Source organism: Oncorhynchus tshawytscha, unplaced genomic scaffold (assembly GCF_018296145.1).
Source record: "Oncorhynchus tshawytscha isolate Ot180627B unplaced genomic scaffold, Otsh_v2.0 Un_contig_3970_pilon_pilon, whole genome shotgun sequence".
NCBI classification, from domain to species: domain Eukaryota; kingdom Metazoa; phylum Chordata; class Actinopteri; order Salmoniformes; family Salmonidae; genus Oncorhynchus; species Oncorhynchus tshawytscha.
In genome coordinates this window covers 308,474-322,846 of record NW_024609706.1, presented here as the reverse complement: position 1 = coordinate 322,846, position 14,373 = coordinate 308,474, and the positions used below count along the sequence as shown (strand labels likewise).

The window sequence follows — 14,373 nt, the reverse complement described above, 5'->3', positions numbered from 1 at the left end:
ATCCATGTCGTATCTTGCCAAGAGGCCATTCATGCCTCAATGTAGTCTATTCATTGTCAGTCGTCTTTCTACTTTAGATGTGGCTTTTTGAAAATGATTGTGATGAAAGTGATTTGCAGAGATTATTCTTATCCAGCACGTTGTAACATTATTGCTTATTTCTATCCCCTTTTTATATACTCGTAATTAAAGGCGCATCGAAAAGCAGGTGATATTTCAATAATATCAGACATCTTGACAAATTAGAACAACTTGTAGATAACGGGAAGTTAGCCTATCCATCTCTCTCGCTCGCTCTCTCTCTCACACACACACTCACGCACACGCACAGTGGGAGAATTAGGATCCCACCATAGAAAACTCTCAAAAGCCGCACAAAGAATGTAATGGACCGTGGAAAGTTTGCGCAAAGTAGCAAAATATGGAATTTATTCGTTTTCGAAAGCAAGTTATGAGATTTTATAAAATTGTGTTAGTTGTGTTCAGAGCCCAAGGTTGGATTCAATTTCAATTTCTGCCATTCCAGGACTTTTTTAAATGAGAAAATGGAATTAATCAAATAAATGTCAATGACTTACATACGCTTGAAAACAATCAAACACTCTCTCTCACTTCTCATGTCATCGTGGCTAAAGAAACATTAGAAATATCAAGCAAATCCTTGAGAACAGTAGATTGGGAACTTCACTTATAGGCCATCAGTGTTGAATAATCCGGACATCCTTTTAAGCACATGTTTACAAATAACTAGACCACCCTTAGTCCGTATATCACAATTATCAAACGTCTAGTCTCGTGACTAGGCCTATCCTATATATCCAACGTTAACTGGATAGTTGGTCATTCAAATCAAATGCGACCATTGTTGGTCATAAATCCTTTTCAACCGTTACGCACAGCTTCTTTCTGATGACCGTCACCGAGAGTGGAGTAAACATGTTGAATTTGCACCTTTTCAGTCTTAATCCAACGACAGCCACCCCACCAGGCAGACACGAAGGCAAATAACTACATAAAAACAACACTGTTTCCAAAATACTGCAGAGAAATAACTCCCTTTATTTTAAAAAGGGGAAGAACCCTTTAAAAAACGGCATGAGAGGATTCGATTAATGTCACCGGTGTGGGTGTAAAACAATGCTCTGGTTTTATCCAAGGTGTAACCGGAGTGGGGCTACCAGGCCCGGATCCCTTGCAGTGAGCCCTGACATGTCGTGACCGCTGTCCCTTGGTGCGTTTGGGGCTGTGGAGAGGCGCTAAGCCCCCCAATGTTCCCCAAGTTCATGGCCATGAAGGGGTTAGCCGTGGTGGTTGGGGGGAGAGTAGGGATACTGGTGTAAGTACAGCTGTAATTGCTGTTGTATGCCGGGTTGTTGTACGTGTAGGCCGGGTATCCGTTGTAACTATAGGGGTTCGACCCGCACGGAGCATTGTAGTTCTGAGTCCCGCCCAGACAGGGCTTCCCATCCCGGACCAGGACCGGCACCGCGACTCGTCTTGGCGGGGGGAGGGTGGTGGTGTCCTGCCAGCTCCAGGGACTTGTCCTGCCGCTGCCGCTTACACTTGTACCGTCGGTTCTGGAACCAGATTTTGACCTGCGTGGAGGTGAGTTTGAGAGTGCTCGCCAGGTGTTCTCGTTCAGGAGCGGACAGGTACCGCTGCTGCTTGAAGCGTCGCTCTAACTCGAACACCTGGGCTTGGGAGAAGAGGACCCGGGGTTTCCGTCTGGTTCTCTGCTTGGCCGGCCGATCCGAGTCCCCCTGGCCGCTGTCCTCTCCCTCCAGCGGCTTGGACACCACGCCACAGCTCTCTGTGGTGTCAAGATATGAGCATAAATATTTTGTAGGCTACTCTGAAAATAGGAATATAGTTTTATTAAAGTAGCCTACAAAAATAAAATATATTTTGGGAAATCTATTTCATAATGTAACTTATTTGAATGTGTATAGCTAACTCATTTCGTTTTACTGACATTAATGTATAGTTATTTTGTCAGTCAGTATAGTCCTACCTTGTGAAAACCGTGACAGTAAAACGTCCAAACTATTCAAAAAGTGTATGCTTTACGATAAATGAGTTTAGATAAATGACGTAAAAGAAACAAAAGCGCAATATTGTGAGAAATACTGTCTAAAGGCATGACCATAAATCAAAACCAAAGACAACCATTTTCCCACAATGTTTACTTTCACTTGGTTGCAGGCTAGGCCTACTCTGTGTCGTTTATTTTAAAGACATATTTACATTCAAGCTATTCTATTAGTTATAACATTCATGCTATTCTGTTGGTTATAAAGTAGTTATAGTCCAATAACATTTGTGTGTCATGGTTTCAACTATTTTCTCAGTCTATTGCAGCCCTTAGAATAAAGACAATAGCATAATGAAAACATATGTATACCCGTTGAGATATTTATTCTCCTGCCTACCTAAATTAATGTTTTATTTGTAAAACGTTCAAAAAGTCAGATATTTAAAGACGATAATATTGAATTACTTAACAATCTCCAGGCCCCATTTGGGATTAAAATGTAGTTTTGTCGAATTATAACAGGCCTTGTTTGTGTCTTTTGAAATCATAACACACTCACGAAACTCCTGCGCCTAACATTTAGCCTAAAACCAAGACACTTTATAAGACACATTGTCACCTTCCGCAATAATGTATTGCCTTATCCTTACGTTTTCTGTTTTTTTATATACTGTCGATGCAAACGATCATGAGTGTGTATATTGAGAGGTTATATCAGGTATTTTATTCAAAGCGACGCTTTGTGTCCCTTTGTTCATACATCATTTCAGCAGAACAAAAATATAAAAATAATCATCTTATTATTCAACTCACTGTTTTCCTGATCCTCCAGGTCTACCTCCAGCTTCGGGTCGATCAGGTGACCCATCCCGGGATGGACGAACATCTCCGGGGACAGACTGGCCTCTCCATGCCCGTCCTGGGCCGCCAGAGAACTCAGGTAAGCCATGTTGTCTTCCCCGTCCGAGAACGGAGGGCTCTCGACCGCTGAAGCAAGCATACAGGACGGTGGCGCCTGGAAGTGCTGGGACTGGGTCTGCTGTTGCTGGGTCGAGTCCGGGTGTACTAAGTGTTGTTGGATGTGGGACAGGTGTTGGATCTGTAGCGGGTCCAGATGTCGAGATTGGTGCTGTTGAGATCGCTGCCTCTGCTGCTGCTGCTCTAGCTGTTCGAGTTTCAGAATATCCTTGACTGAGAATGGCGTGGAAGTGAGCGGGCTCGGGAGCATCATGCCATCGAGGTCCTGCTCGCGCGCATCAAGGAAATGGAACCCGCTGAGTAACATATGATACTATATCGCCCGTTTTAAATAATACTTGATTTAGAGGCTCGGTAATCGGAGGTGCGCGCGCTAAACGGCTGGATATCCCAACTCATCCCCTGATGAAAAGAAACAAAGGTTTGGTTAAAGGTTTAGTCCTATAAGTGTGGCCTGGTTCTCCATAGGTTATAGACAAACCAGCCGTGCGGTGCGATCTTTGACAATTGAGTTCCTGTGTGTTTTTGTAACTGGAGATGGGAGCAGGGCTGGGCGAAGCCCCTTGTATCTTCCCGTGATGTCACTGGGTCTGCGTCTGGGGCGGGATGTACGAAACAGAAAGAAAGGGAAGGTGGTGAGAGGATCCAGTGCGCGAGCGAGCTAAGTATTTGGACGCTTTGGGAGGGGAGAAGAGCGGAGGTATTGAAGAGGGTGACCCGCCTCCGTTGTACACCCCCTCACTTTATATAATACCCTCCCTACATTTTCTACGCTATAGGCATATAGGTCTGCCCATTAATTTACGCATTTATTAGTGTCATTCTTATTCTTGTGTTTTGGACGATTTGTTAAGATAACTTGGTCCGGAATCACATTTGAGAACGACGGAGAGACAAAAAACTCTCACCAAACGCATATGCATGCTCCCTCTTTCCAGGAGCGCATGAAATAGCATACACAGTGACAAAAATATACATATATTTCAAAATAGGCCATCAACTGGAATTCAAATATGACTTTTACGCATGGCGAAAACGAGGAAATTAAACCCAGCTGATCATGCGCTGTGACAATGAAATACGGAACATAAAGTAATTTCCCTTTTTGTGAACTTGTCAACTTCATCTACATATTGTGTTGGAGTGCGTCAATGACAGGTTATGGATGTGCCATATGTCTTGGGGACGTGAGTGAGAAATCTGTACGGGCTATCGAGCAAAAGCAGGAGGAGAAAACGCCGAGCTATATGCCTGTCACTGCGTGAAGGTCAAGTGTCCGGCCTCTGCTAGGCCAACATATTCCATAGAGCCATGCCGGTTTCCCGGACACAGAGATATTGGACTCGAACACTTTCTATAGAGAATCTCCATTGAACATGCGTTTTAGTCTAGGGCTTAATCTTTTTGCGGGAACCGGCCCACAGAGTAGGCCTGTACGGTTTTATAGGTCTGTGTGTCTTGTACTGTTTGTTGAAATGAAATGTGGCTCTACGCTGAGTGTACAAAACAATAGGAGTACAAGCTATTTCAATGACAGACTGACCAGTTGAAAGCTGTGATCCCTTATTGATAGCCCCTGTTAAATCCACTTCAATGTTTACGTATTGGTCATTTAACTGCCACTCATATCCAGCGTGACTTAAACTGTTGAGTAGATACATTTTCGTTGATCTTTTCCTACTTTTCCCCGTGGGAATCGAACACACTACCTTGGCGTGGTAAAACGCCGTGCTCTACCAACTGAGCCACACGGTACCAGACAGATAAAAGGGGAGAAGACCCGTTAAAGGAGGATTTTTAATGTTTGAGACAATTGAAACATGGAGTGTGTGTGCCATTCAGTGGGCAAGAGAAAATATTGAAGTACCTTTGGACGGGGTAGGGTAGTAGGTGCACCGGTGTGAGTGTTTCAATAACTGCAACTCGTCTGGGTGTTTCAAGCTCAAACGTTTCCCGTGTGTATAAAGAATGGTCCACCACCCAAAGGAGATCCAGACGACTTGACGCAACTGTGGGAAGCATTGGAGTCAACATGGGCCAGCATCCCTGTGGAACGTTTTCGAAAACCTTGTAGAGTCCATGTCCCGACGAATTGAGGCTGTTCTGAGGGCAAAAGGGGGCGCAACTCAATATTAGGAAGGTGTCCTTAATGTTTTGTGCACTCAGTGTATATGCTTCACAATACACCAATGAATCAAGAAGGAAAGGGTGTAACTCTACTGCATTCAAAAAACTACACCTGTATGTAATGTCAGAGCAGATGTGTCACAGCAGGTACACGTTTCGACCTTCCACAGACTGCATGCAAAAACGCAGCACCGGTACCCACATTAATAAATGCTGTGGAACAACAGATCTACGTTTTTGATCAAGGATGACAAACATAACACTATTTGTAATTTCCCAAATTTGAACAGTAGGTCATTGGCAATAACCGATATAACATGAGTAGCCTAGCCCTAGACTAGCCTATAAGCTAGCCGTGCTGCAGCAGCCCTTTTGCCCAAAGATGCCATGCACATCGTACACATTATAAGTAAACAAAAAGACTATGCGAAGAGTAGCTAGCTGCAGCAGTAGCCCATGGCGGGTGTCACTGTGCCTTCTTATCCGGGTATATTAATAACTCCGTGGGGACGATAAGCAGGGTATCCGCGGCAATTAACATTCCTCCAGCAAAACTGATTGACGTTTTTAGCCAATACAATCTGCTCCCTATCAACTCCCTTTCCGTTTCACACACACACACACACACACACACACACACACACACACACACACACACACACACACACACACACACACACACACGCGCGCGGCTGTCACTTTGTGCCCCGGTTCTAGACCGGTCCCTCACTCACACAGACACTCTTGTAGCCTGAGTAACGTTTTTTCATGCATGGCAGCGAGGCAGGGTTTTCCCTCACCAGACACAACGCAGAGAGGTGCCATAGTATTAGCTAGCTCTGACAGACAGATTAGTCCACCCATTTGCTGCTTGTGTGTGTGTGTGTGTGTGTGTGTGTGTGTGTGTGTGTGTGTGTGTGTGTGTGTGTGTGTGTGTGTGTGTGTGTGTGTGTGTGTGTGTGTGTGTGTGTGTGTGTGTGTGTGTGTGTGTGTGTGTACGTGTTCCTTCGTTCAAATGTGCGTGCACCATCTCTGTGCTATAAAGTCGAATCAAATGCAATCTGAAATCTGACCTGAAATCTGACTTAATACAGATGCCGGCTAGGCCCAACCATAAACCATAGCAAGACACTGCAGAGGCGTATAGGCCTACTCATCACAATGATTCACTGACTAGAAAGAGACCTAGAGGAGGAGGAGGAGGGTGGATATTGTCAGATATATGTCTGATGATGAAGTCTGGTTACACGGCTCGCAGACACGCCGGCGCGCATTCTGATTCGTGGTATATCAACGCCACCGGTCATGTCCTCGTGGAGGTCGGGACGCTCGTAAAATAGTGCCTAACAAGGCCACCCGTGGACTGTGTTTAGACTGACAACGGGGCTCGTGTCACCATGTCGGTTCATGTAGTTTAAATAAGCATTAAATCCAACGACGCCAAGCGAATGTTGGGTAACGCGATGCGTTCTGAGGTCAAGGAGAAGCATTGGAAAATAGTTTTGCCCCCATGCTTGGCCATGTTCTGTTATAATCTCCACCCGGCACAGCCAGAAGAGGACTGGCCACCCCTCATAGCCTGGTTCTTCTCTAGGTTTCCTCATAGGTTTTGGCCTTTCTAGGGAGTTTTTCCTAGCCACCGTGCTTCTACACCTGCATTGCTTGCTGTTTGGGGTTTTAGGCTGGGTTTCTGTACAGCATTTTGAGATATCAGCTGATGTAAGAAGGGCTATATAAACACATTTGATTTGATTTGATTTGATGCTCAGGAGATTCATGCGGGAAAAGTTAGGCTATGCGTTGTTGATGGATGGTTAAGTGGATGAAATATTTTCGATAGCTACACGAACGACTGAAACATTTTTCCATTAACTTCTTATAAAAAAACAAGCATCTCGAAAAACATACATTTATTGTAGCCTTTTAAAACGTTGTTTACATTTAGGCCAAATGTTTCTCCTGCATGAATCATACTGCGTGAAAGTGTAATTGCACGGAAGTACATTTTTATAGTTTGAATATTTTGGTAGCCTCGTGCAAATTCACATGGCTATTTTTTAAACGCAACGCTTCTTTCCTTGTTTAAATGGTCATAGTGGCATATGCTTGTTCTATGAACGAAATGTGATCAACCTTTTTGAATTGTATTTGTTTGGTACATTCAATGAAAATATGCCTTCACGAAAAATAAAACATAATTGAGATAGAATATTTATTCTATTTTTATTTTACGAGGCAAGTCAGTTAAGAACAAATTCTTATTTTCAATGAATGCCTAGGAACAGTGGGTTAACTGCCACTGCCAGGAGCAGAACGACAGATTTGTACCTTGTCAGCTTGGGATTTGAATTTGCAATCTTTTGGTTACTAGTCCAACGCCCTAACCACTAGGCTACCCTGCCGCCCCAATATAAAACTAGGCCTAAAAAAGTAATTGTAGAGAGAGTTGTACTGTGTTCTACTCATGATCATGCTATTTATACAATTGTGATTTATTAATTCAAGTTATTAGTAGGTGAAGGCTATTTGGATACGACAGAACAAATTCGTTTTTGAACACCTTGATTGTGAATCATAATTATAATTATAATGATTATTATCATTATTATTCACAATCAACGTTTGCAAAAACTAATTTGTGCTGTCAAACTCATGAGCTATTATGCTTTTATCACATATTCATAACAGTAATCGTTGTTGTTATTTTTGGCAAACTCATATGTTAACGTTGATTATATTTATTTGCATTAATTTGCTCAGAAATATCTGTGCCTTTTTGTCCTTTATTCTTCATTATCCTGCTGTTATTTTAGGTGCATAGGATGACAGACCGGTTAGTCAGTCCCCAACATTTAATTACCCCGTTATAGACTGCAGCCTTAGCTTCCGAACAGAAACGACGAGAACCGGAAAAGCGTTGAGAATCAAACGCTGTTGGACAAAACACAGGACCCTCGGATTTTCTCACCTTATTACGCCACATGACGTCTCTTTCCTCCGCGCCGGGCCGTGATCCAAACATGAGCACAAGGGGACACCAAGTCTCTCTCTCTGGATGCTGAGGCTGCTTTATGGCGGGATGTATCACATAAGCCAAGGCCTAATATATATCCGAACTATTTGATATGTTTAATTGCAGGTATTAAAGTATGTTGCCGCCTTGTTCTAAGTGTTAAAGTATTACGATAAATCAAAATGGAAGAACAATAGCCCGTCGCCGGCCTTGGTCTTTGCTGTTTCAAACAATTTTTCTTCGATATATTTCATTTGTTTTCTGTGTCACATCGGGAGGGGATGAGATTTCACTGACATTTCAGTGTTACGCGTTTTCCTGGCGTTTTCCTTTTGGGAAAGGAGTCGGGGCTAAAGGGTAGAGGGTAAGGGGGTGGGTGGGGGGTCAACAAAAGGAAATGCTACACCTCTTGTCGTCTGTCAATTGTGGCCAAGTATAGGCGCCAGGGCCGAATGCTTGGTTGCGGTTGGAACCATTGGGCAGCCTATAGTGGAGAGAAAAGGGAAGGGAGCGAGACGAGAGATAATCTCATCCGCTCGCGATGTTTAGATTGGGACAGCGTCTTCTTCCCCGGGCCTCGAGCCTCGCGCCCTTTACAACGGCCGGTTTGAGAGAGTTAAAGGGAGGCCCAGGCTCAAAGTAAACACAATCTTTGTACTTAAAGTTACTGAGAAGAGTGCACGTGTGATGACCGGTTCGTTTGTTTGTTTTGGACAATAACTATGGACAATTAGGTTATTTTCATAAGGTAAGATGCCTCCAATAACAAACACGATGGGAGACCAGACCATGGCTATAGGGTCTATGAATAAGGAACGTTTCCATGCGTAAAAAAGTACTTTCACAATCGAAGATTGATGTCTTGTAGCTTCCAAAATGTGTCCTTCCTTTGCGCCAAAACGTTGGTCTGCTGCTGTGGTCTCGCTCTCTGTTATTAGTGTTCTGATGAACTTGATAGGCCTACTACACCGCAATAGTTTATATCACGGTAAAATCACAAAACATGTCGGCCTATCTGTGTTGTTGTTTGTTCTTACTGTAAGTAGATAACGGTTATGTTTTCTTGCCGCATGCTGCGACTACAACAACAGTGGTCAGATAACCAGTCAGCTGATTTGATTAATGGACATTTGCATCGTTTCTGCAGGTGGCTTTCCCTACGTCACTGAGTCAGGAGCGGCTGAACAGACTGGTCTGCAGTTTGTATTGACAGTTCTTCAATACAAGGCGGTTTAACTTTATTTCTTTATTCGGATAAAGGAGCATAAAATAATTTCCTTCCACAGTAACACGTTTTATGGTGTCATATGGTGTCATAAAAAATGTACATTAAATAAACAAACGGCTTTGATAATGGATCATACATTGGTATAAGGCCTACTGTAATTTCATTATTAGGTCTTTCTATTTTCATGAATGGCATTTTGTTTCTAAAATCAACGAAAATATTGTTATTTTATTTGGAAATTGCTGTAGGAAGTATCCAGTGAAATAATATATTGATTTCCTATTCATTTCCGTTTAACAATGGGTTATTCTTCTGACTTTTACTCACTTTGACGCACTAACATAAAAATAGAGTTAAAAAAGTGATTATTGCATCCAAAAATAACGTTCAAATATTTATCCCTGGGTTATTATAGAATAGGCATAATGAATCAACAACGGCAATATCAAAGGTTTATTTAAAAACCCAAGGGTTTATTTCTATCAAAGTATAGAGAATTAAAATGTAAGGTAAGTGTTTCTGATTTTTCTAGGCTATATATATATATATATATATATATATATATAGGCATAATGAATCAACAACGGCAATATATAAAAATAAAAATATCACATTCACGTATGTTTTCAGACACTTTACTCCGTACTTTATTGAAGCACCTTTGGCAGCGATTACAGTCTTGAGTCTTCTTGGGTATGACGCTCCAAGCTTGGCACACCTGAATTTGGGGAGGTTCTCCCATTCTACTCTGCAGATCATCTTAAGTTCTGCCAGGTTTGATGGGGTTCGTCCTGCACATCGATTTTCAGGTCTCTCCAGAGATGTTTGATCGGGTTCAAGTCCGTGCTATGGCTGGGCCACTCAAGGACATTCAGAGACTTGTCCTGAAGCCACTCTTGCATTGTCTTGGCTGTGTAATTAGGGTCATTGTCCTGTTGGAAGGTGAACCATCTGGAGCAGTTTTTCATCAAGGATCTCTCTGTACTTTGTTCCGTTCATCTTTCCCTCGATCCTGACTAGTCTTCCAAAACATCTTGGTTTCACCAGACTAGAGAATCTTGTTTCTCATGGTCTGAGAGTCCTTTAGGTGTCTCTTGGCAAACTCTAAGCGGCATGTCGTGCCTTTTACTGAGGAATGGCTTCCTTCTGGAAACTCTGGAGCTCTGTCAGAGTGACCATCGGGTTCTTGGTCACCTCCCTGACCAAGGCCATTTTCCAAATTGCTCAGTTTTGCCAGGCGGCCAGCTCTAGGAAGAGTCTTTGTGCCTTCAAACTTCTTCCATTTAACAATGATGGAGGCCACTGTGTTCTTGTGGACCTTCAAGAAATGCAGATATTTTTGGTACCTTTCCTCAGATGTTTTTTTCTCTGACATGCACTATCAGCTGTGGGACATTACATAGACAGGTTTGTGCCTTTCAAAATCATGTCCAATCAATTGAATTTACCACAGGTGGACTCCAATCAACTTGTAGAAACAACTTGTTCAGGATGTTCAATCGAAACAGGATGCACCTGAGCTCAATTTCAGGTCTCATAGCAAAGGGTCTGAATACTTATGTAAATAAGGTATTTCAGTTGTTTTTTATTTATATAAATTTGCAAAAATATCTAAAAAAAAAAAAAGTTTTGCTTCCTCAATATGGGGTATTGTGTGTAGACTGAGGAGAAAAAAACGAATCAATTGTATATGGCAAACTATGAAAATTAAAATAAGGCCAGAAAACAAGTATCAATAATTTTTCAGTATATAAATTATCTTTAGACTTGGTCTCAAATTTGCACTGTCCACTTCTGCAGCCCAATAAAGATGCACGTAAAAGTGTGTGGTGGCGCGTCACTGTGTGGTGCGGTGCTCCAGCCTCCCGGGGTTGTTTGGACAGTGCAGCGGCGGTCGCGTCACTAATAGGACTAATAGTCCATTAGCCACAATGGGAGACACTATCTCACTGATCCGTGAAGTCTCCGCATGGCCCTCCCTGCCCTGAGCCCACCGGTCAGACAGACACCCGACAGGCGCTCCAAAGTAATGATTGTCAACAAGCAGCCTAAACTAGCCACGTAAATAGCTTCCCTTCTCGGATAAGGTGAGCCTTTTCCGGACAGGTGCGAACACATATAGCCTGTTTATATTAAGACTATGATTGAGGAAGAAATGTAATCTGTTAACTTTCTCATATCATTGTAGACCTAAAAGCCACAGGCATATATTGGTAGGCTCATAATAATAATAGTCCTAATTATACTAAATCTATTTTTTCAACGAAACTTTCTGCTGTCCTCATAATGTTTTCCACGTGTCATCTAAAATTCCTAACTTTCTTAGTTGGCTATATGTGCACTGAAAACAGACGGGTTTGGCCATATCATAAGAAATGCAGTGCACGGGTTGCAAAACGATGTTAATTTAGAATCCGGACTGAGCCATAAAGCTCTGTGACTGGGTCCTGCATGACAGAACCCTAAATACTGTAGGGTGACGCAACCCCTCTCTGTTTATACCCGCGCGTTGGGTGTTGTATAAATTGTGGCGTTGAATAGTTTACCTAATGGTACTTCTGTTTCTCCTATTCTGTCACGGAGCACGCCAGAGCCCGGTGACAAACGACCGACTTTTACCGGCAGAGGGGTGCCTGATTTATGTGGGAAATGGAACGGGAATGAAACATTTATAGGATGCAAATAATGATCCGTAAAAACATTAGCTTTATTTATACACAACGCAGAAAACATGTTATTTTTACAAATGCGTCCTCTCCATCCTCTTTTTTTTTTAAATACTCTATTTAAAAAACATACTTCTAGGGGTTCAGATGACTCGATGGAGAATGAAGAAATAAACCAAATCCCGTGGGGATCACGGGTTTATATAGACAACGGGTTCTCTTCAATGTAAGCAGAAATTCAATCACCACCGAGTTTAAAATCATTAACAATGAATGCGCCCCACTTCCGTTGTTATCATTAGAAGTAAAAACATGCCGTTACGTTTTAGCACTCTGATAAATCTGTGCTGCTTCTGATTTAAGTAGGAATGTCCCACCACTCGTTGTCGTTTGCCAACTATTTAGTAGTTCGGGAATTATGACTGCATATAGGCTCAGGTCTACCTGTTGATTATGCTACCCAGCTGTGACGTTTGGCCTAAAATGAGTAATGAATGGTACATTTAAAATGTTTTTAACGTCACTGCTGTCGGTTTAATCTTATCATAGCGGCTTAATTTTCCTAGGGCTTCCAAGTGCCCGGGGTGCCTTTATGATGAAATATATTACAGATTACTCTGGAACATGACTATGTCTCGCGCTGCTATCATATCTGTGTATTCTTCATCCATCTTTAAAAAGTGGTGTGTATGTCTCTCTCTCTCTGTGTGTGTGTGTGTGTGTGTGTGTGTGTGTGTGTGTGTGTGTGTGTGTGTGTGTGTGTGTGTGTGTGTGTGTGTGTGTGTGTGTGTGTGTGTGTGTGTGGGTGAGGGAGAGAGAGAGAGAGTGTGTGAGTGAGTGAAGGACGGTCTGTATATAAACTCCACCGCATTAGTGCCTAAAGGGGATGATCGCTCCATCACAGCTCGAGACAGCCGCATTCCCCTCCTACCATTAGCGCACGAGAGCCTCGCAGTTATCAGCTCTCTATCTGGTAAACAGTTCCTCCTGGCTGCCGCTCAGTGGTGGCCAAGGCTGTCTGTTTTACAACCTGCAGCGGATCTTACCATTAATTATGTCCTAGGCTTGGAGCCTCTGGATCCCCCTGGTCTGAGCGCCTCACCTCGGACACGAGGAGGAGAGTGAGTCGCAGGAGACTGCTGACTCGGGCGGCTAGGCCATCTGTGGGTGTCAGGAGAGGACGGGGCGGGGGGAGATGACACGCAGTGAATCGATCTATTCAAATTATCAAAGTTTTTATCTGACATCTTTAGCAAGACAAGTCCATTTTAGGATCCTCCATTTCTCTCCTCCCGTTGCATTCCATAAGGAGACGGGAGACAGGGAGAGGGGCACGGTTTAGTGTGTAATAACTTCCCATCCCCATGTGTTCATTTGTTTAGGTGTCGTAAAAGTTCTACTCACACGACCTCTATCTTCTGCCACATAATAAATTAACTTTGAATGTGAGAGTGTATACAGTCAATGGTTTCCCCACATTTCTACTACAGATTGTTTTCCCGTGTTTTATGGCTTGGAGGCAGGCATCAGCTTTTGGACTGTAGGCCTGTGGGTTTTCCTTGGCCTCTCTGAAGAAAAAAACACTCAACTTAATTATAATTATATGTTTTAATAACATTAAATTGGTATTCTGCATGTTGATCTAGGATGAACCCACTGGGCATGCTCTGGTTGAATCAACGTTGTTTTTTTTTTTTACGTCGTTTCAATTTAATTACGTTGAACCAACATGGAATAGATGTTGAATTGACATCGGTGCCCAGTGGGAAGCAGCTCATGGTGCTTTCAAGACAACTGGGAACGTGGGAAAAAACGAGGTCAAATCGTGACGTCCTAGATCTACAGGTTGGAAAGTCGGAGATCTAGAAAGATGTCCGAGTTTGTCGCTTAGAATTCTCAGTTGGATGACCTTTCAAAAGAAGTTGTCCAGTCGGAGCTCGTTTTTTCCCCATGTTCCCAGTTGTCATGAATGCACTAAATTTGGAAGTCGAAGATTTCCGAATTTCCAGTTCCTAGTTGTTTTGAATGCAGCATCATATCTGTTTTACGCAATACATCTTGTGTGTTAGCCTATGTATGACCCATGTCTTCGTTCTTTTTGAATTTGCAAAACAATATTTGTAAGATTTGTCATAACAGCATAAATGACATGTTATGATTAAACATGTTTTATTGACACCAAGGTTTTGACGTGGATCAGATGCGCCTGCGTCTTGGGAGAGCAACCTGATTAAAATCAACATCCTCGACGTTGTACTCTAAATTGAATATTTGGACAACATATTTGACATTAAAGACTACAACCTGTTGTATTCTCTCTTGGCCGTGC

General features: G+C 42.7%; 1 protein-coding gene across 1 annotated transcript; it reads right to left on the bottom strand.

Moving 5' to 3' along the window:
• Window positions 1-407: 407 nt before the first annotated feature.
• On the bottom strand, window positions 408-3,671 carry LOC121845597 (homeobox protein Nkx-2.3-like). Its single transcript, XM_042317136.1, is given in 3 exon segments — window positions 408-1,507; window positions 1,509-1,810; window positions 2,846-3,671. Coding segments are annotated over 3 exon segments (1,107 nt in total). The 5' UTR covers window positions 3,318-3,671; the 3' UTR covers window positions 408-1,174.
• Window positions 3,672-14,373: the final 10,702 nt, after the last annotated feature.